We start from the raw sequence: 19,449 nt of genomic DNA, 5'->3' as shown, positions 1-19,449 counted from the left end.
CAAAGTTCAAGTGAGGGCTTCGGCGTAGCAGAGAAGATCGTGCTGCTCACCTTCATCTCTGCGGTTATCCTGATGGCCATCCTGGGGAACCTGTTGGTGATGGTGGCTGTGTGCCGGGACAGGCAGCTCAGGTGAGCCCACGCAGCCCCCATTGCTGCCACATCCCAAATGGGAGACCCACACATGCAGCTGTGAGTCCAGATCACAGACGATGAAGTGCCACCGCCAGCTGTGCCGATGTCACACTGTCTCCTTGAGCTCAGCACCCCTGAGCTCAGATCTGCATTGTGGTGGTGGGACCGCTGTTTCCATCCCCTACTTGCGTTGCACTCAGTGTCAGAACCAGATATATCAGTTACAAACAGAGCTGAACACAGTGCTCAATTCTGTCTCCCATTACCTTTCTAACAACCCCCTCCAAAGAATGTGCAGCTCAAGCCCTCCTGCATCCAGCAAATGTTCCCAGCAGCCTGGGGCCTCTCCTGCAAAACTCCTGTCCCAGGGCTGGCTGCTGCCCCTGGGCTTTGTCAGTTAGAAATTCAGCAGCCTCTGTTCATGTTCTGCGTGGGATTCTTAATGGATTTAATGCTATTTTATTGTTATGATTCTAAAAGTACTCTTCAAGTTAAAATGATAGCTTCAGTCTAGGTTCTGCAGAGTGCTTTCTGGAAGGATTTTCACAATATACAAGTTAAAATAAAATCTCCCCCCTCATCCCCAGACTCTCCAATGCATCCCACAAGGCTGAGCCAGATGCAGAGGCCTGTGGGCATTTATTTACCTCCTGCATGTGGGCAGAAAGATGTGTTCATGCAGGAGAAGCAGGGGCTGTTAAGCTGTAAAAACCACAAGCGAGCTGAGGGAGACAGTATGAAGTGGGACATTCATCGAAGAGGAGATATTTACATGATAGAGCTAATCAGACCCAATCACAAGCCAAGATCTCTGTTCACATTGGAGGATGTTGTGTTGAAGTTATTCATTTTGTTACCTGTCTTGCAGGAAAATCAAGACCAATTATTTCATCGTTTCTCTTGCCTTTGTGGACCTGCTGGTATCAGTACTGGTGATGCCATTTGGAGCCATTGAGTTGGTCCAGGACAGCTGGATTTATGGGGAGATGTTCTGCCTTGTCCGAACATCCCTTGATGTCTTGCTCACCACAGCATCGATCCTGCATCTATGCTGCATATCACTGGACAGGTATGAGCAGAACAGCAGAGCAAATAACTTTCACTTTGGCTTTCTTCAGTGTTGTTGCTTATCCATAACAGCCTGGAGCTGGGCAGCAGCGAGTCTCTCTTGGTAGCTCTGTTTGGAAAGAGTGGTCTGAATCCTCATCAGCATAGGAAGACTTTGAAGGAAATGAGATTTATACTGGTAGAGCAAGGTGGGTTCTCACCTGGTTCTTGGCACGGTTTGCATTATTGATCAGACATGGCATGTTTTCTCCTTTTAAGTAAAGATTTTAATTAACCTTAAAAATGCATCCACAGAAAAGAGCTGCAGAAGGAGGTGCATTTTGTGCAGGTTGCTATTTCAGTGAGGAAATTGCTACACGTGGCTGTGATACTATAATGTGATGGAAAAGGAAAACGGAAAGCACAGCAATGATAGCAGGACAGCAGAGCCCCAGGCTGCAGCAATTGAGGATAAGCTCAAGTGCAGCAGCTGTGGATGCAAAAACAAAGAGGGGAAAAACAAAAACAAACGAAAAACTGCTTACCTTGGGAAGGCTTCAGGTAGGCAGGGCTCTCCAGCAAGATACCCTCACCTCCACTGCCAACCCTTAAATGAGGTTTGGGAAGGGGTGGATTCTAGCTCTACCCCTTCCGACCATTTGGCTGCATTGCATGCACCTGACTTCCCCTGGGTTGGCCCTGCCTTCCCACCAGGTGCTCAATCACTGCTTCAGGCTGTGACTTAGCATTTCTGCTATAATGGCAGTGCTGGGTGCTGCTCACTGCTGGGGCTGCAGGAGGGCAGGGAAAGGGTTATGTTGAGCTTCATGAGCTTGGGAGCTGAGGCATTTAGTAGCCTGTCTTTCCATCCCTTGTCAAAGCAAACCTGACACATCTCTGAAGTGCAATCAGAGCTGCTCTTCCTTCATCTTCCTTCATCTGCTGTTAGCCAGATGAACACCCATATTACTGAATGACACGTTTTGACATATATTACTAGTTTACATGGAGAAAGACTTAAAAAACAACCTCCCTCCTGCCTTGAGGTTTTATAGGTTTTTTGCTAAGGCATCTGTATGCAGGTCTCTGCTAGGGAAGACTAACAAGGAGGTAATTAGAGCAAGAAAGGTGCATAGGCTTTGTAGGAGAAAAGTTTGAAAAACTTTCTTTTTATTTAAACTTTCCTTGCAAAATTAAAGTGAAGCCAAAATCCTGAAGAAATGACATGAAAACAATTTTGTTTTATTGATGGCTGTAATTTTTCAAATGGAAACAACAGACCTTCTTAACTTGAAAAAAAACCTTCCAGACTTGGAAGCATATTTCACAGGATAAATACTTAGAATAAAACATTTTGACCAGCTGTACTAAAGAGCAGTATTTAAAGCCTTCAGTTGCGTTCTGTGTAAAGATTTCAACAACTTTAAAAATACTATCGCTTAGTATTACTATTAGGAATAAAATAACCATAATCAATCTCACCATTGTCACAACTGATATTTAAATAACAACTTTCATCCAAAGGGTCTGTACCTAGCCAGGCTCCAAAAGATACTTGATTAACTTCTGCACTGATTGGTGTGGACACAGGGGCAGCACCACCCCGTAGTGCATCCCGATAGCAGCTCATGTGCAGCAGTGACGGCGTGTTTCCTTATCTGGGAACAGAGATGGCTGGAATGCAAAGAAGATGCTCATTATCTTAAAAATGTTGACAAATTGCCTCTCTGAGCCAATTAGTGGTGAAGCAGCTGTTATGCACTGCGCTCTGGATGTGGACTTGTTATGTAAAATGTTGGGGTTTGGTTCCCCAGGCTCTTAAGTGAAGGCAGGAGGTTGTGGAGGCAAAATATCCCCTCCTGCCCATTTTCCCCTTTGCAGTTCCTGGTACACTGTGAGCTCCTGTTGTCCCTTGTGCCCAATGCTGCTGGGACAGCCATGCTGGGTGCTGCCTGGATTTACTGCTGCTGCAGTGTTATCCATGTGGGGACGCATAAGAGGCACTGCAGTCATACACAGGAAGACTCTATTTTGTAAACGGGTCAGAGGCAGGTCTTGCAAATGCCCAACTGAGTAGAAGGAACTGGAACTGGAAATATATTAAAAAAAAAAAAAAAAAGAAATGAGACAGGTTAGATTATTCTATATTAAATAACACATGCAGAGGAGAGTGTGAACACCTGGATAGGACCACATTTTTTCATTGGGTGTTCTTTTATTCTCTGGCCCCTAGAGCTGTGAGCTTTCTCTGCCAGATCCAGAGCTGCCATCACAAAGGGTGTGGGAGAGACTCCCTAATATTCGTCACTCCCACTGCTGGCCATATTAGACTAAGAACACGGGGTGCATTCAGGGCTGGGCCATGGGAGTGCTGAAGGTCACTGCAAGCCCAGGCTGAGGAAGCAGAGCTGCACTGGCTGCGACTCAGCAGCACAGCAGTAATACCTGGCAGCTGACAGACCTGAAATTGCCAGATGTCAGGGAATTATTTCAGGGCACACAAGCGCCCTTGCTCTTTCACATGTGTTTACCATACAGGTGCTGCTTTGTTCTCAAGCAGTGTCTCTTTTCCTCTCATCTGCACATCCTCGGCCTTTATCAGCTGTTGGTAGAAACTTGCATTTCTGGGCCATTTTGGTGTGGTTCTGGAGGTGTTTTTCTCCGGTGAGAATTGACACTCAGCAGGAGCACTGGGAGCAGGGAACGGGCAGCAGCTGGCCATGGGAAGACCAGACCAGATAGATGGGTGCAGTGCGATGGGGGCTCAGCCCAACCTCAGCCATTCTCCATCACCACCACTTATGGCAGCTGCCTGTGGACCAGCGCTTCTTCTGCAGAGTTTTACTTCACATGTGCTCACTGTTGCCCCTCAGTTCGCTCAGACTTTGGTAGAAATCTGGAAAAACCACCGCATGAGCAGGAGGAGCCAGTGTTACCACTGAGATACAGGGAGAAAAGCATTGCAGAGACTTAGGGACACTGGCTCATCTGAAAATGTGAGTCTGCAAGGTATCAGAGGTACATTAGGGCTGACTGAATCCAAATTCTGATGTCGCTGGGTAATACTTCTTTATTATTTTTTCCGTATTTTAATATAAATGATAGAATTAATCCCAAATTCTTTATCTGTTGCATGCTTTATGCATATCTATCCATTCTTTGTTGTCTCTGCAATAAAAAAAAAAAAAGCTGCACTGTGTATTTATAGACAAAGAAGCTATGATAGAATCTCTCCAAATAGAATTCACCTGCCAGGAAAGGCAATTTTCTTCTCCAGTATTTGCAATACAATTTGCAGTATAATTATTTCTCAAAGCCTCATGGAAAAAGAAAACCAAAAAGCACTCACTAAAACAACAGAGAGAAACAGTCCTAAATGTCTGTATTCTTGGCCTTATATGCACACATGGCTCCTCTGCTTACCCACACACCCAAAGCATCCTGTAGGCTGCTGCTGCTTGATCCAGCTCTCCTGGTGTGTCCCAGCCATGGAAGCTTTCCTTCAGGGCTGTGTCTCTGCTGGCTGCTGCTCGCCTGGTGTGTTAGAAACATTGGTATATTTGCTGTGTACAGAACAGAACAGACCTAGCTGTGTGTTTGTGTACATGGGGCTAATCTTACTGAATCCAAACATACCACATAATCACTGCTAAATAAAGGCTAAAGCAAAGCAGATGTATCCAAAGAGTGTTGGAGCACCAGAATGACAGATGCTTGTTGCACCATTTACAAACATTAATTAACATTAATGTACTGTTCAGACATCAAATTAGCACAATCCTTTGAGAAAAGTGACGTTTTAGGGCCTTAAACTTCCCTAGAAACAGGGGCAGGGGCTGCAGCTGGCCAGGCTGCAGGGCTTTGGTCCTCTGAAGGACAGGGAGGAGGCAGCTGCAGCCAGCTGTGTGCCTCGGGACATCAGCTGGCTGCAGCTGCAGGGACAGGGTATCAGCGGGCAGCCTTGCTGCATTCTAAATAGCTATCAGTAAATAATTGGGAGTTCAACAGGCTGGCTGTGTGACACAATGCCAGTGTCAAACCAGGCCGTGAGTTCCCCCTGTCCTTCTCAGACAGAAAAGTGCTTGGTCTCCTGCAGTTGGTTGTGTGGTCCCAGCCTCGTGGGCAGGGGATGCGTGGGATATGGCACATGGCTGCACGATGTCGCCGAGAGAAAGCTAACACAGGTCTGCAGAATTCAGGTTGGAAAGCATTACCAAAAATAACGGGGCAGATGGTCACGGCACAGCCTGCGAGAAACACTGTCCTTTATTTATCTCTACCAAGCCACTAGAAACATGGACACTTATTTTGCCACCATTGCCTACAGTAGCCCTGCACACACACCAACCCATGCAGGGATTGTGGAGGAGCCTTCCATCTCCGTTTGGCAACATACGTTTGTTTGTATTACTAGCTAAATTTATCCAATTCCAATTAACTGTTCTCTTCAGCATTTTTTCTCAGTGTAATTATCTCAACACCAGCAGGCCGTTGTTTTTCTAATAAGAATTTAATTTTGTTAGATATAATCATTTTAGGACATTTTTCCTCTGGACCAGCAATGCATAACTTTGTTTAGCTTGGTACAGTCAGAGATCATGGCTTATTTGCTCAGCAGGAAAAAGGAAAAGAGAAAAGAGCCATTCTCTCCCAGAATAATGTAGAAGTCTGGTTATGTGGAAGCTAGAATGTGGTTTTACAGGAATGTTGGCAAAGTCACTAGCACTGTTTTAATTCTGCACAGTGATGAACAGCTTCAGGCTCTCTCTCTGTGGACCTCCCGACTTTGCCAGGGTTCAGCTGAAGCCTGATCCAGTCCGGCTTGACTGCAGAAGAGGAAGAACATGCCATTCTCAGTCACACAGGTTTTTCCCTGCTCCATTCAGCAGCTTCTGTATCTGAGCCGTGGCTGGGAGCAGTTTGCCAGGCAGCCTCTCTGCTCGGGTTCTTAGTTTTGCCACCCCCCTTTTATGCTTTTTGGTGCTCTTTAAGAGCATTAAACAGTTACAGTACTCAGAAAGTTTTCCTCTGCTCATTTTGTCCCCAGTAATGATAAATCATATGGTACGCATATCATGGAATACATACACGTGACACCAAATGGATTTCTATGTGGGAATCCATATGGCCCCGTCTGTTCTGTAAAGGTGGGTGTGTATTTGTCTGTCTGTGATGTCTAAGGAGCTTCTTTCAGGGTAGTATCTGCATACTCATAACTTAAATAAGATTGGATTGAAAACTGGGGAGATACTTCAATTTTTTCCAAGGAAGGAATTATCTCATGCAGTAAAATAATTAGGTTCTGTGATGCTCAGAAGGCAGCAGAGTGGTTCAAACTGTGCTCATCTTAAGGCAGGAGCTGAGGATGCCTGGTGCTCTCTGGAGATGTGCCCAGGGCAGCTCATATACAGTCCCAGGCTTGACGAGGAGCTTGTGCCCGCATCAGTGCCCACTTCTCTTAAACCACAGAGAATGGCAGCTCTGCTGGCCCAGCTGGTTACCTGGATTCTTGAACTTCTGGTTTTGGTCTTGACAGTGGGTCTGGTTACAACCAGAGTCTCATCTTGTTGCTGCTTAGTGAGTATACAGATACCACTGCTGCAGATAGCCATCCCTGCCATGGGCCACAGCTAAATTCTGCTGCTGTCTGGTGGAAGTCAGGAATGTAGTGAAATGCCACGCTGTTTCTCAGCCCTTTCACTTTCCTTTACCGTCTCCAAGAGCCTATAATCTATAAACTTGTGTTAACTGCAGGTGTTATCACTTGGAAGTTGACATGATATTGAAGAACCTTTATTTCCCTCTTTTTTTTTCCCCTGGGCAGGACGGTCAGAGTGTGCATGTTTGTTTGTAAGATTTTTTGTTCAGGCAAAGAGGCAACAACAAACACTCATGATTTACAATGCTTACATTTCCACGAAAGCCTTGGACCTACACAGCAGATTCAGTGTTCAGTCGTACAAGGCAAGAATATAGTTGTGGTTCATTTTCTGTCTATTTTCTCTTTGCATTCACAGCTTCCTTCTTATCCGTCACATCCTGTCTTCACATATACACAAACTTAACATTAGACAAGCTGTCCACAATCCTGCTGCTGAGGAATGTGATATTGTGCCTGCTCTGCACAAAGTGTTGAAGGCTGTTAGGTACAAATGTGTCACTGGTGTACCGTGTGTTATGCATTTATATTTGCTTTTTGGTTTTAAATGTAGCACCGACCATGAAGATGAACTCACCAGCAGGGAAAATTTAAGTTCTGCTGGGAAAGGATAAAATATTCTGCTCTTATAGCAGTTGGACATCGTTTATATTTGGCTCCTCCATGGGGCAGTGAATCTTGAGAGGCATTTATAGCTTTCATGAACATAACAGAGGTGTACCTGCATTCATAGAATCATAGAATGGGTTGGAAGGGACCTCAGGGATCATCAAGTTCCAACCCCTCATTTCTTTGGAGCTCATGAGGCTGTTTATAGGAAATGAGGTTCACTCTGGGGGATCAATCCATTCGGCACTAACGAGTGCTCCCAAAGTCATTGTGGTTGGAAGAGAAAGGACAGTTGCATACATGTTTCAGAGCCAGAGACTGGGTAGAGCACAAATCCTTGGTAGCCAAACATATCCCATATCCATAAAGGCCATAACTATGTCTCCATGAACTATTTTGTTCTGTTTGAGCCATCTGTAAAATGTTAGCTCTTGAATCATTCACATGTGGTAAATGTCTGATATGGGAAAGGAAAAGCATTGTAATAACCTTTGCTTTATGGAGCTGTTTGGAAGATCTGCAAGTCCAGGAAGGGATCCTTGCATTTCCCTTTCAGCTGAGAATGTCATAATAGGGGCAGAAGAGAGGATGTTCACATCATCTACTCTGCTGTAGGTAACGGGAACTTAACGTTTCCAGGGAACTGCAAAAACATGGATCTTGGCTGATCATAGTAAGAATTAATATTTAACTCAACTTGGACATTGTATTAATCATGTGTATATATTGCATTTTATATTCATCCATCATACTGTCACAGCAGTACCTAATAGATATTCTTCATGAGCTCAGGAAAACAGCTCTAGCTTGAAAGGAAGCAGAAATGTAGAATATGCCTTTATTTCAACTTTTGACTAAAACTATTTATAATCTTGGAGATATAATTACTTTTCTCTCAGTGAATAAATAGCTGCTTAAATACCGAAACCATTGTTTGCATCAAATCATCAGCTACTGCAAAAATTGGTGTGACTTCAGTGTCTCCTGCTAACATACACAGTTTGCTGTTATCTGACTCTCTGGGCCATTGAATGGAGTCCTGCTGAGCAGTGGGCAGCCAGCTGTGTGCTCCTCTGCCTCACTCTCCATCAGCAAAATTATCACCCATGTTCTGATTGCGGGACCTCGCTGCTGTTAACAGGGGAGGGGCAGGAAGAACCCAGCTCAACTCCCTGAATACAGCAGGAGTCATGGCAGCAGCACCTAGCAAAAAAATATGCATATGATCTTTTGACATGTAAGTGGAGGAAAATTGCTGCTGAATCACTGGGAGGGAAGAAATATGAGAGCTTACGGTGTCATTTTTACAGGCATAATTTTTACTCTAATGGCCTTTAACAGCATGTACAAGCCAGCGTAACGCTGTCACTTGCAGCAGAGATAGGAGTACAGAAATGTAATGACTTGAGCTGCTTGGAAGAATTGTTTTCCTCCTGTAGCTAATTAGCAGTGTGTCATGGTTTTCTGTTTGCTGATTCAACAGCTGGAATGGTAGCTGGTGTCCTGGCTTTTCTCTCCATTTGTTTGTTGAATTTCTCCTTCTGCCCTTTCCACAAATAAATGCGGCCTCTTGGGGCTTGCAGGAACTTGCTATCAGGAGTGTGACAGGAATCCTTTGATGTCCAGCACTGCGTAGCACTTTGCAGTAGGTGTCTCTCAGATAGTAAATAAACAGATATGGGCTGTAAATAAATAGATAGGGCTGACAGCAGCAGGACTAGGGGAAATGGATCCAAGTTGAAGGAGGGAAGATTTAGGTTGGATGTTAGGGGGAAATTCTTTACAAGGAGAGTGGTTAGGCCCTGGAACGGGCTGCCCAGGGAGGTTGTGGATGCCCCGTCCTTGGACGTGTTCAAGGCCAGGTTGGATGGGGTCCTGGGCAACCTGATCTAAATGTGGATGTTTGGTGGCCCTGCCAGGCAGGGGGGTTGGAACTACGTGATCCTTGGGGTCCCTTCCAACCCGGGTGATTCTGTGATTCTGTGATTCTGTGTGATATGCCAGGTAGATCTCCCTTGGGTCTAGAGTTGGAGGAGCAGTTGCACATAATGCCAAGAGAAGCACCATCTGTCTGAATAAGCAGTCAAATATGTTACTGAAAATACCTGTTTGAATTCAAAGGTCAGTTTATTTCCTTGGGGAAGGAAACTGAAGAACATGAGAAATCTGAACTCGATAATCTCTAGTAATAGAAGGCGAGGTTACACGTGCAGTCTAAGGTGGCTAATTAGCACAGGAAGAAAGAGATATTTATTCTTCCCTTGGAAATCACTAAGAGATTACAACTTGACCGTGGTGACCCTCGTTGTCTGATAGACTTGGAAAAGTTTGGGCTGAAGGGAGCTGTGGAAATCTCTGATCCATCCTTCCTCTTCCAGCTCAAATCTGTCTTCATTTCAATCAGGCTCCCCAGGGCCCTCTCCAGTTGAGTTTGGCATATCTTTGAGGCTGGGTAACCTCGCCTGTTCAAATCTGGACCCACTGAAGGCAAACTAATTAAATCTTGTTACTGTAAATTATTTGGCTTCTCCGTGTGCTGCCAGAGGGATGTGAAGACCATGTCAGTGAACAGAGGAATTGGATCCACTGAATATTATGGATGTTTGCATTGCTCCACGGAGGGAGCATTTCAGACAATGCCCTAAAAGAACATTTACTGTCAAATACACCATTTCTTTGAAAGCAAAATTTTTCAGAGAAACAGACTGATTTTCATGCGCACGTGAAACCAGAAGACAAGGTATAAATGATCAAATTGAAATAGTTGAATGCTTGCTTCAACATTTTTCCCCCGTGACATTTTGAATCTCGCTTCAAAGAGATGATAAAAATGTTTTCTTTTGACACTTTGATTTTATTTCAACCTTCTGTATGGAATATATCTTCTAATTTTATCAAAATAAGGCAATTTAGCTGACTCCACATGACTGTTTTTAATTTCTGAAGAAAATTTGGCAATTTTTAGATTTTTCTGCCTGTTCAATACAAACTTTTCAGTTCCCACTCAGCTCTTGACAAATCATGCACCTCAAGGATGTCACTTCTATACACACACACAAGATGTGCACATGCGTGCTTTTATCTGTCTCTTATTTTAATGGGCTGCTGGCACTTAGAATTTCTCAAAGGCTACTCTTCAGGTTTGTGGTTCAGTTTTAGTGTATGTGTGCTAATTTAATGTCTCCGTTTTATGATTCTACTGACCTCATAAAGCAGACTTAGATGGGCTACATACGCATTATGTCTTGGTGTGAAGCCTGACTTTAAAAAAAATCTCTTTGACAGAGATCATTAATTCCTTTTATAAATAGTTGTTGAAATTATGGCCACTTCTTTAGTGCAGTACTGATATCCTCTGGGTACACAGATGGGCACCACATTGCAGAATGTCTGTGCTTCCAAAATCTGGCAGGTACATCTACTAGACAATAACTATTAATTCATTGGGAAAATACACCCATCAGGCACGGAGCTGAATTCTGTATGGTGTTGTTTAGAAGAGCTGAGAATTCATGGGTGCTTGTGATGTCTCCAATCTACTGGTTGTGCCAAGTGAAAATGCCAGGAGCTCAGCAAGAGGCATCTATAGGGGAAGCAGAGGGGCATTTGTGCAGGAAGCCTTGTTGGCAGAGCGGGGCTGTGCTGAGCACTGCTCTCCCACCTCACAGCAATTCCTGCTTTCTGCAGCAGAACAGCTGTGTTCTGGAGCCAAGCCAGTCGTTTCCAACCAGTAGTTTCCGGCATCTCTAGATGTAGAGATCTGAACTGCAGGATCCCTGGAGACTTTTAAAAGGAAGTTGAAAATGTTCTCAGTTATACATTTAGAGTGAGACTCGTGTTGGTTGTAAAGAGATTTCAATGCTGTTTTATGAGCTGAATTATAAAACATTTTGCAAAAAATGTCTTTTTATAAATATCCTTGTTATGTCTGTGTGGTCAAGAAGAAAAAGTCTGATGTTCTGTAGCTGAGTGTTGACATTACTTCCTATCAATTATTTGGAGCAAGAGATAGTTCAAGGACGTATCTAAACTTGGTTTTTGCATACAGTCCCTTTGCAGACTAACTGTCTTCATAGTCTACCCAGTGAGATTTCTGTTTTGATCTTCCTTACTCTGTCATGTTCAAGTCAAAGAAACTACAAGACTGCTAGAGCAAGGAGCAGGGGATTGAAAGTCAGGACCATTTCTTGGCTCTGCTCTGGTCTCCAGTGTGAGCATGGGTAAGCCTCCAGCCTCCAGCTCCCTCTCTCAGCAGTGGGGATGTCACTGCTGGCCTGCAGTGTGTGCTGAAATTTAAAACTCTGGAGTTTGAAAATATTTCATTAGGAACCTAACACAGGCTGTCAGGTCAGGACCTCCAGAAATTTGCAATAGGATGATATGGTTGCTGATCTGCTGCGCTTGTGGGCATATTTAACTTTGGAGATGGATTTCTGTTTTTAGGCTTGATACACCTTCTTGATGTAGAAATCTAATAACAGGTGGATAGCACAGGAAACAAACAGGCAAGTTGATTTTTTATCTCAGAAGATATTTTCTGTTCAAAGCTGGTTGTTATTTTAAGAACATGAATCTATTGTACTGTGAATGTGTTAGAATAACAGGGAGAAGAAAGGCAAGTGCAGGGCACCTCTCTTGATGGGGAAAAGCCTGGAAGTCATGGGCAGGGCTGAGCTCTTCTTGTGCCTGAAGGTTAAGGCCAGGGAATAGGGAGGAAGAAAAGGAACTCAGTTAGGGAAAGGCACACTTAATTTTACTGACATTTTCACAACTATGAAACACTTTGTTAATTTGCAATAACAACCTTTGCAGCTTTGCCAAAATACATGTCCGTTGCCATTAGAAAAACCCCAACATTTACTCAGTTATGGCTAAATAGAAGGAAGGTGAACTCATTCATTGTGGTAAGGAGGGTGCAGACAGCTTTGTGACTAAGCACAGGAGGAGAGGAGGGCGACATGGGAGGTCACTCCCTTGCTCAGCGACTTCAGACAGACCACAGCATTAATCTGTGCCTCATTTTCCCTAGCTGGAAAATAGAAAATATTGGCTTTTCCCTGCAAGGGACTCTGAGACCTTATTTACTCATGCTGTGAAAATACTCTGAGCTCCTTGTCTGAGAGGAAGTCAATAGAAATAGACTATAGAATCATTTTTTACCACTGTTTCAAAAGGCAGAAGAAACAAGCTGAAGAAAAGGCTTTACAGTTTTATTTTTAGAAGACCTGAAGGTCTCTTTCAGTGATGGTTGTTCTCTTGCTTTCCTCCTTGCAGGTACTATGCTATCTGTTGCCAGCCACTGGTGTACAGGAACAAGATGACTCCGCTGCGTATTGCTGTAATGCTTGGAGGCTGCTGGGTAATCCCGACGTTTATTTCTTTCCTCCCTATCATGCAAGGCTGGAATAGCATTGGCATCATTGATTTGGTGAGTAGCTTAGGAAACATACCGTCTTGGTACTACATATATTCCCTGCTGTATATTCTTTTAAAAAGCAATATTCAAGGAAAAGAAGGCAAGGGAGGCTAAAGGAGAAACCGCTTGTGACTGATTCAGAGGGCCTGCTGAATTCCTGGAAGGTGTCTTTATGGGGATTTACAAGGCTGCTGCCCACTGCCCTGTACCTGATGCAGACCCTTGTCTTCTGAGGCCACAGCAGCCCAGACCCATGCCACCTATGTGGTCCTTCTCCAGTGCATTTGGGCAGATGAAGCTTTAGCATTCTTGGTATAAGAACATATTCTGATGTACAGGTCAGTGAGCGCTGCAAAAAAAGCACAGCATCAAGTGAAGTTATTCCTCTTTGCAATGTCTGGGCTGTCAGGCTGATTTTCAATAGCCAGGTTGAGCCGTGCTCTGGGATGCTGGAGCTGCATCATGGGAAGGTCCTACAGGCCTTGGGGCCAGCAAAGCCCGTGATGTGAGCACAGGCAGGAGGGGCAGCAGCAGGTAAGTGAAGCACTGCATATAGAAGAGGGAAAGGAGGAGAAAGAATAGCAAAGTGATGGTGGAGCTTCCTAGCAAACAGACTGCTGGTATCGGAGGAGCAGCACTGAATTTCTTCCCTTCTTTGTCCTTCTTCCCCCGGCCCCAGATTCAGCAAAGGCAGTTCAACAAGGCTTCCAACTCTACGTACTGCATATTCATGGTCAACAAGCCATACGCCATTACCTGCTCTGTGGTGGCCTTCTACTTTCCCTTCCTGCTGATGGTGCTGGCCTACTATCGCATCTACGTCACTGCCCGGGAGCACGCCCGGCAGATCCGGGTGCTGCAGCGTGCAGGGACCCCTGCTGACAGCCGGCACCAGCCTGACCAGCACAGCACGCATCGCATGAAGACCGAGACCAAAGCTGCCAAGACCCTGTGCATTATCATGGGGTGCTTCTGCCTGTGCTGGGCCCCCTTCTTTGTCACAAACATAGTAGACCCTTTCATAAACTATACGGTGCCGGGGAAGTTGTGGACAGCTTTCCTGTGGCTGGGCTACATCAATTCAGGGTTGAACCCCTTCCTCTATGCCTTCCTGAACAAGTCTTTCAGACGTGCCTTCCTCATCATCCTGTGCTGTGGTGATGAGCGATACCGAAGGCCTTCCATCCTGGGGCAGACAGTCCCCTGTTCCACCACCACAATAAATGGATCAACTCATGTGCTAAGGTGAGTGTTTGTTCCTCAGCTGCTGCAAAATACCTTGAGTCACTGGGAAGAGAACTTCTCATGAGTTTTCTTAAGGGATTATTTTTGCATTGCATTTGAAATAGCTGATGGGTTAACTGTTCAAAAAGGAGGGAGCAGGAGAAGTGCACAGAAGTCCTTAGGATGCTCCAATGACCAGTGTTTGTATGTGCCCAGATACCTACTGGAGTGCACAGTTTCTCCAGAGGCGTGTTCAGGAAACAGCTGGGAGGAGGCAGTAGTTGTGCATGCATGCTGGAAGTCCTATTGCTTTTTCTGAGAAGAACAGTTTGACTGCAGGGGGAGCACCCTGCAGGAGGCTGCCCTCCCTTTGCTCTAGCAGAGGGACCGAGGTGCTCTCATTGCCACTTCTCCTCAGATTCTGCCTTTGTAGACCCACTGGCTGGTGCTGCTGCTCCTGAAGTGATGAAAGGCGAAGGATGTCACTGTGGAATCCTAGGGAGTGTGAAGCCCCCACACCTCACACATCCATCCTTTACATCCACACATGCTGTACATCCACAGTGCTTTTTGCAAGAGGACTGCGTGTGGTTGGGATGGCAGCGGGCTCTGTGCTGGGCCACATCCTCTGCTGCCTTCTCCTCACGGAGCAGTGGAGGCAGAGCACTGAGGAAGGCAGGGAAGAGCAGTTATCTCCAAAATATCAGAATGAGCTCTATTCTCTGAAAGAAAATCTGCAGGTGTTTCTGTGCAACTGCCTGAGAGCTATGTGGTTCTGGTGGTACATGGATTCATGGCTCCATACTTGCAGCTAAGGGCTTGGTAACTGTTTGTGTTCAGAGCTGAACCCATCTGGAGAAAAAATCATACTTCCAGCTGTGCCTGATCTGTTGGTTTGTGTCTGGTTTGCACCCAGCTCCCTTCTGTAAGTTTTGGAAAGAGTCCTGGGCTTTGTAATGGATGGGAAACAGGGCAGGGCTTTCCACAACCCTGAGACAGGCCTCTCATGCTTTTCGCATTATGAAGGACATTAAAAACTGTATATCTTCTGCTGAGTAAAAGCTGTTCAAGGGCTAAGGTCCCAGAGTCCTCTGCCTGTGATGGATGCAGGACACAACGCAATGCTGAGCTTGTGTCAGATGAGGCGAATGCTGCTCAGCTGCAGAAGGAGGCTGGGAGCTGCAGAAACAAGCACTGGGAATGTGGCTGCATGCAGGGAAGAGAAAAGGGCCACCGGTGGTGGAGGGCTCCATGCTGTGACAGCCTCCCCAGGGCACTGGCCATGACCTAAATCCTTCCAGAGTTCAAGGAGTATTTAGAAGATGCTCAGAAATATGGTTTGAGTTTTAGGTGGTCCTATGTGCAGCCAGGAGTTGATTTGATGATCTTTGCGTGTTCTTCCAATTCAGAAAATTCTGAGGTTCCATGATTTTAGTGTTTACCTGGTCAGCCCACTGGCCTAAGCACAGAGAAAGAGCGAGTGGTGTCTGTTTGGGCTAGTAAGTGCTGCAGCAAGATACTTACTGTGAAAGTACTCCCATTTCCAGATCCCCCCTCACGTTTGTAACATGTGGCTCCTGCAAACAAGTCCTCCGTGGAAATAAATAATGAGTCTGAGGACTGCGTGACCAGCTGCCCTGCCTTGCTGCAATCCTGTCAATGTAGATGTGATAAACACTATAAAATGCTCCATGAGAACTATGTATACGGCATCTTCTTTGTTTCTAGCTTGTATGAGTTATTGTACAGATAAGAGTGGGTCCTCTCTCTTCAGCTCACTGCATGCACAAGCTACATTCCCTCCTGCCTTTCTGTGTCACTCCTCTTGCAGGGAAAGGCACCCAGGGCTGCTGAGCAACACTTCTGCACTTCAGCACTTCAGACACAATTACTTTCTATTTTTCTTGGCTTTGTAGCAGATAAGCATGACTTCCTCTTCTGTGTGGATATTGCACTGCTGGTGATGGAGGCGTAGGGATTAAAGGAAAGGTGACTAATTGTAGTTTCTGGGCTTAATCTCACTTGTGGAATTTTGAATTCTTTGGTGCTTCTCTATTAAATGCAGAACAGTTTGGACTCAGCTCAGATGGAAGGCAGGTCCTCTCAAGATGTAACGCACGTTTGCTCTGTAGCTTGGAAATCCTGTGCCCAGTAGCTAAAATACCTTAAACCTATGGGCTAGCCTCATACTAACCCAGCTGTGAAGAAGCTTGGGGGCTGGGCTTGGTTAACACTCTTCCAACCTCAGAGTTGTTTTCTCCTGACTAAGAGCTTCTGCACATGGGGGGAAGTTGTGCAAGAGGGATGCTGCAGCTGTGTCTTGTACCCTGGCAGGAAGAGCACGGAGAGTCCTTGTGCTGAATGCAGGGTGGGCTTCCACTCTAAAGGTCTGCAGTTCTGAGTTAAGCTGACTGAATCTCTCAGCCTCACTGGGATTCAGGAGTGGTGGAACAGGACTTGGATTTCTATCCCCTCCCCACATCCTATCTTGATAATATTTGGACTATTCTTCCTTTGCCTACGACCAACTCACTGGTGCTTCTCCAATTGCCAACACTACACTTGTCTTCATTAAAGGAAAATTTCAGGCTTTCACTCTTGGATGTCTGACCTGTGAGCGCCTTCCAGAGAGGAAACCATTTCTTCATTTTTTTTTTTTCTGATAACTTCAGAGCCAGAATATTCTAATGTTCTCATTTCGGGATTTCTCATGGTTGTATTAAGAATGGGGAAAAAAAAAAAAAAGAGGAGGAGCAGAGCACAATAAACAGCAGTGGTGAGAAGAGGCAGACCCCCTCAGCACACACAGACAGGCCGGTTGGGAGGAGCCCTCATCCTTTCTTTATTTTTCAATTGATCTGTGAAGACTGTGGTGTTCTGGACAAGCAGACAGGGAGAGGCTTTGCACAGCATACCTGGGGCCCATTGCATGTCCAGTGGGATGGGCAGGCTGCCTGCAGCTCAACTGCCTTGCCACAATGGGAGGGAAACCCCAGCAGCCACCCTCTTTTCTCCCTAAACCCTGAAGCAAGAGATGAGGAAAGGATTTCCCATCACCAATTTTGCTCTTGAACTCTACATGAAGTGACGTAGATACCCATTCTTTGAGCAGGGTAAGATGTAGTGCAAAGTATGGTTGGAAGATGTCATGAAGAGGCAGGAGATGAGATTAATTAGAGCTGGATCTGCCTGTACCATAGGCAGGAGTGGTAGTATTAAATATTCATTCAGCTGTGAAGAAGATTTTCGCTTTCCTGTTTTTAAAACTTGCTTTCTGTAAGCAGAGGAACTGCCAGAACACGTACTTTTGGCCCTCTGGATCCACCTATTTCACTTCTGATGCGTACTATCAATTGCAATCTAGGCAGGACACATGCAAATAGCAAATCGAAATCTGCAGGTGTGGATGCTATCTGAAATTCATACCCTATTCAATTTCCAAAGGCTGAGATTGCAACTCGCGTGTCATATGCAGAGGTTTGTTTCTTTGGTTGCAGCACAAATTGTGTAATATATAAATAAGAATTTCTATTTATCTATGAGCATAAATATACAAATGAATTTGCAATTCACAGTCCTAAGAGGCTGTGGTGTGAAATATTGTGCGCGGAAAGGACTTGGGGATCTTTCTGACTAACAAGTGAATTTACAATGAGCTCTCAGCTAACATAATGCAAAAATAAGCAGAATAATTCACAGCAGTACATAAGGCTTTCTGGACAACTCCAGCACATGTTCAGGAGTCCTGTGCACCACCAGAGTGAAAACAAAATGCCATAATTACCTGAAAAATGCTGCTTCCTTTTTTAAACATATTGCTTGTATATCTTTTGTTGTGCATAGACATTTGGTTAAAGCAAAGCAACAAGCTCATACCTTTGGGAATCATTAAACTCTTGTACTGCACAAGGGGATTGGAACACAGCTCAGCAGTGCTTGAATTCTTGGATAAATCACGTTCTGAAATTTTGTCACAGCAGAGAAGGTGAAGTAGAATTGAGCGATGATCAGAGCAGACAAACTCTGGAACGTCTGGGTCAAGTACATCCCTTTGGTATTTGGATTCCCCATCTCCGTCCAGAGGTGCAATGTGCAGCACAGAGCAGGGTTGATCTCTCCTGGGAGAGCTATAGCGAGTGGTTTATTTACTCATTTTCCAGCACAAAGAGGCCTTCTCAGACAGGGCTGATGCCAATGTCATTTCTCCAAACTAAAGCAAATCCCGATTTTCCTTTTAGAAGAGCCAAGAGAAACAAGATAAGGGGGGAAGAAAAGCAGCGTGCAGCTTTGGGGACTGGAATTTCATTGTCCTCATAAATACAGAATTAATAAGTAACCCAATCAAACACACTCATGTCAGCACTCTGAAGGTGCACAAGGCACGGGGAGAAGAGCACAGTAAATCACTGCGCAGCTAGCACTCAGTGCTGGAGCATGGCTGCGGAGCCTTATTGGCCCCTGTGGGCAATGTGAGTGATGGAGTCGGTAAATCTGAACAGGCGCTGCAATGCTTGGCTCCTCATTTTGCAGAACTGTAGCAGCTCCCTGGCTTGCAGCTGCACTGGAATAAAAAGAAATCCTTCTTGGCTGTAGGGAAGCACGGCTCAGATGTGCTGTGCCCACCTTGCTCCTGCCCCACTGGGTCTGACGCAGAGCAGGTGTGCGCAGGGATTGTAGCACTGCACTGCTGCTTCTAGTCTGTAAGGTGTCAGCAGGAGCTCTTCCTCCCTCCTCTCCCTTTCCTGGCCAGGAGAAGAGGAGACACTGGTACAGAGGCTTCGGTGTTCATGTGGGTGGATGGGCTGACTGCGTTGCATTACTTCCAGAAGCAATGAAACAATGAATAAATTAAAGAGGCTGCCCTGAATTGTCACATAGGTCCTGGAGCCCTCCTGCCTGCCAGGCTGCCAGTACAGAGTCTCCACTGCTGTGCTTACAGGTAAAATTCCGCTGTCCTGCCTCCTCCTGTTCCTCTTATCTCTTATCCTTCCTTAGGCATTAAGGCAGCCACACAGACCACGGAATTCCCGAGACAGAGCAAAGCAGTCAGGATGGGACAGCCCTGTGCTGCGGCTGCTCCCGCACAGCCCAAGCAGCTGCACGCTGGGCCCTGGCACCTGGACAGCCTGCAGACCGCAGCCTGGAAGCGCAGCCCCTCCTCGCTACTCGCCCACCTCTTCCCCGGCTCAGAGCCATCCTTTGGTGTCAAAAAGGTGTGTTGAGCTTCAGCGGGGAACGAACGCCTTCACTACCACCTTTCCCCATGGAACAGCGGTGGCTGCTGGAGGAAGGAGAGACAGTGGTGACAAAGGGCATGGATAGGATGAGCTCACTGCCTGCCCTGATGAAGCCCACAGAAA

At 45.6% G+C, this 19,449-nt stretch overlaps 1 protein-coding gene and 1 long non-coding RNA gene across 2 annotated transcripts in view; one reads left to right on the top strand and one right to left on the bottom strand.

Moving 5' to 3' along the window:
* The window catches only part of LOC122185190, a 4,872-nt gene extending 4,464 nt beyond the window's left edge, over window positions 1-408 (bottom strand). The window contains exon 1 of the long non-coding RNA XR_006180776.1: window positions 51-408. This is a non-coding gene — a long non-coding RNA (uncharacterized LOC122185190). The remainder of the gene's footprint in view (window positions 1-50) is intronic.
* The window catches only part of HTR4 (5-hydroxytryptamine receptor 4), a 98,192-nt gene that overhangs the window by 44,204 nt on the left and 34,539 nt on the right, over window positions 1-19,449 (top strand). The window contains exons 3-6 of the mRNA XM_042880762.1: window positions 6-131; window positions 1,003-1,203; window positions 12,724-12,877; window positions 13,545-14,110. Of these exons, the coding sequence (XP_042736696.1) occupies window positions 6-131; window positions 1,003-1,203; window positions 12,724-12,877; window positions 13,545-14,110 (1,047 nt within the window). The remainder of the gene's footprint in view (window positions 1-5; window positions 132-1,002; window positions 1,204-12,723; window positions 12,878-13,544; window positions 14,111-19,449) is intronic.

Source organism: Lagopus leucura, unplaced genomic scaffold (genome assembly GCF_019238085.1).
Source record: "Lagopus leucura isolate 7727_CA_CO unplaced genomic scaffold, USGS_WTPT01 Super-Scaffold_100027, whole genome shotgun sequence".
Classification (NCBI taxonomy): domain Eukaryota; kingdom Metazoa; phylum Chordata; class Aves; order Galliformes; family Phasianidae; genus Lagopus; species Lagopus leucura.
Note: the sequence above shows the minus strand (reverse complement) of the source record. Positions and strands in the feature narration are given on the sequence as shown.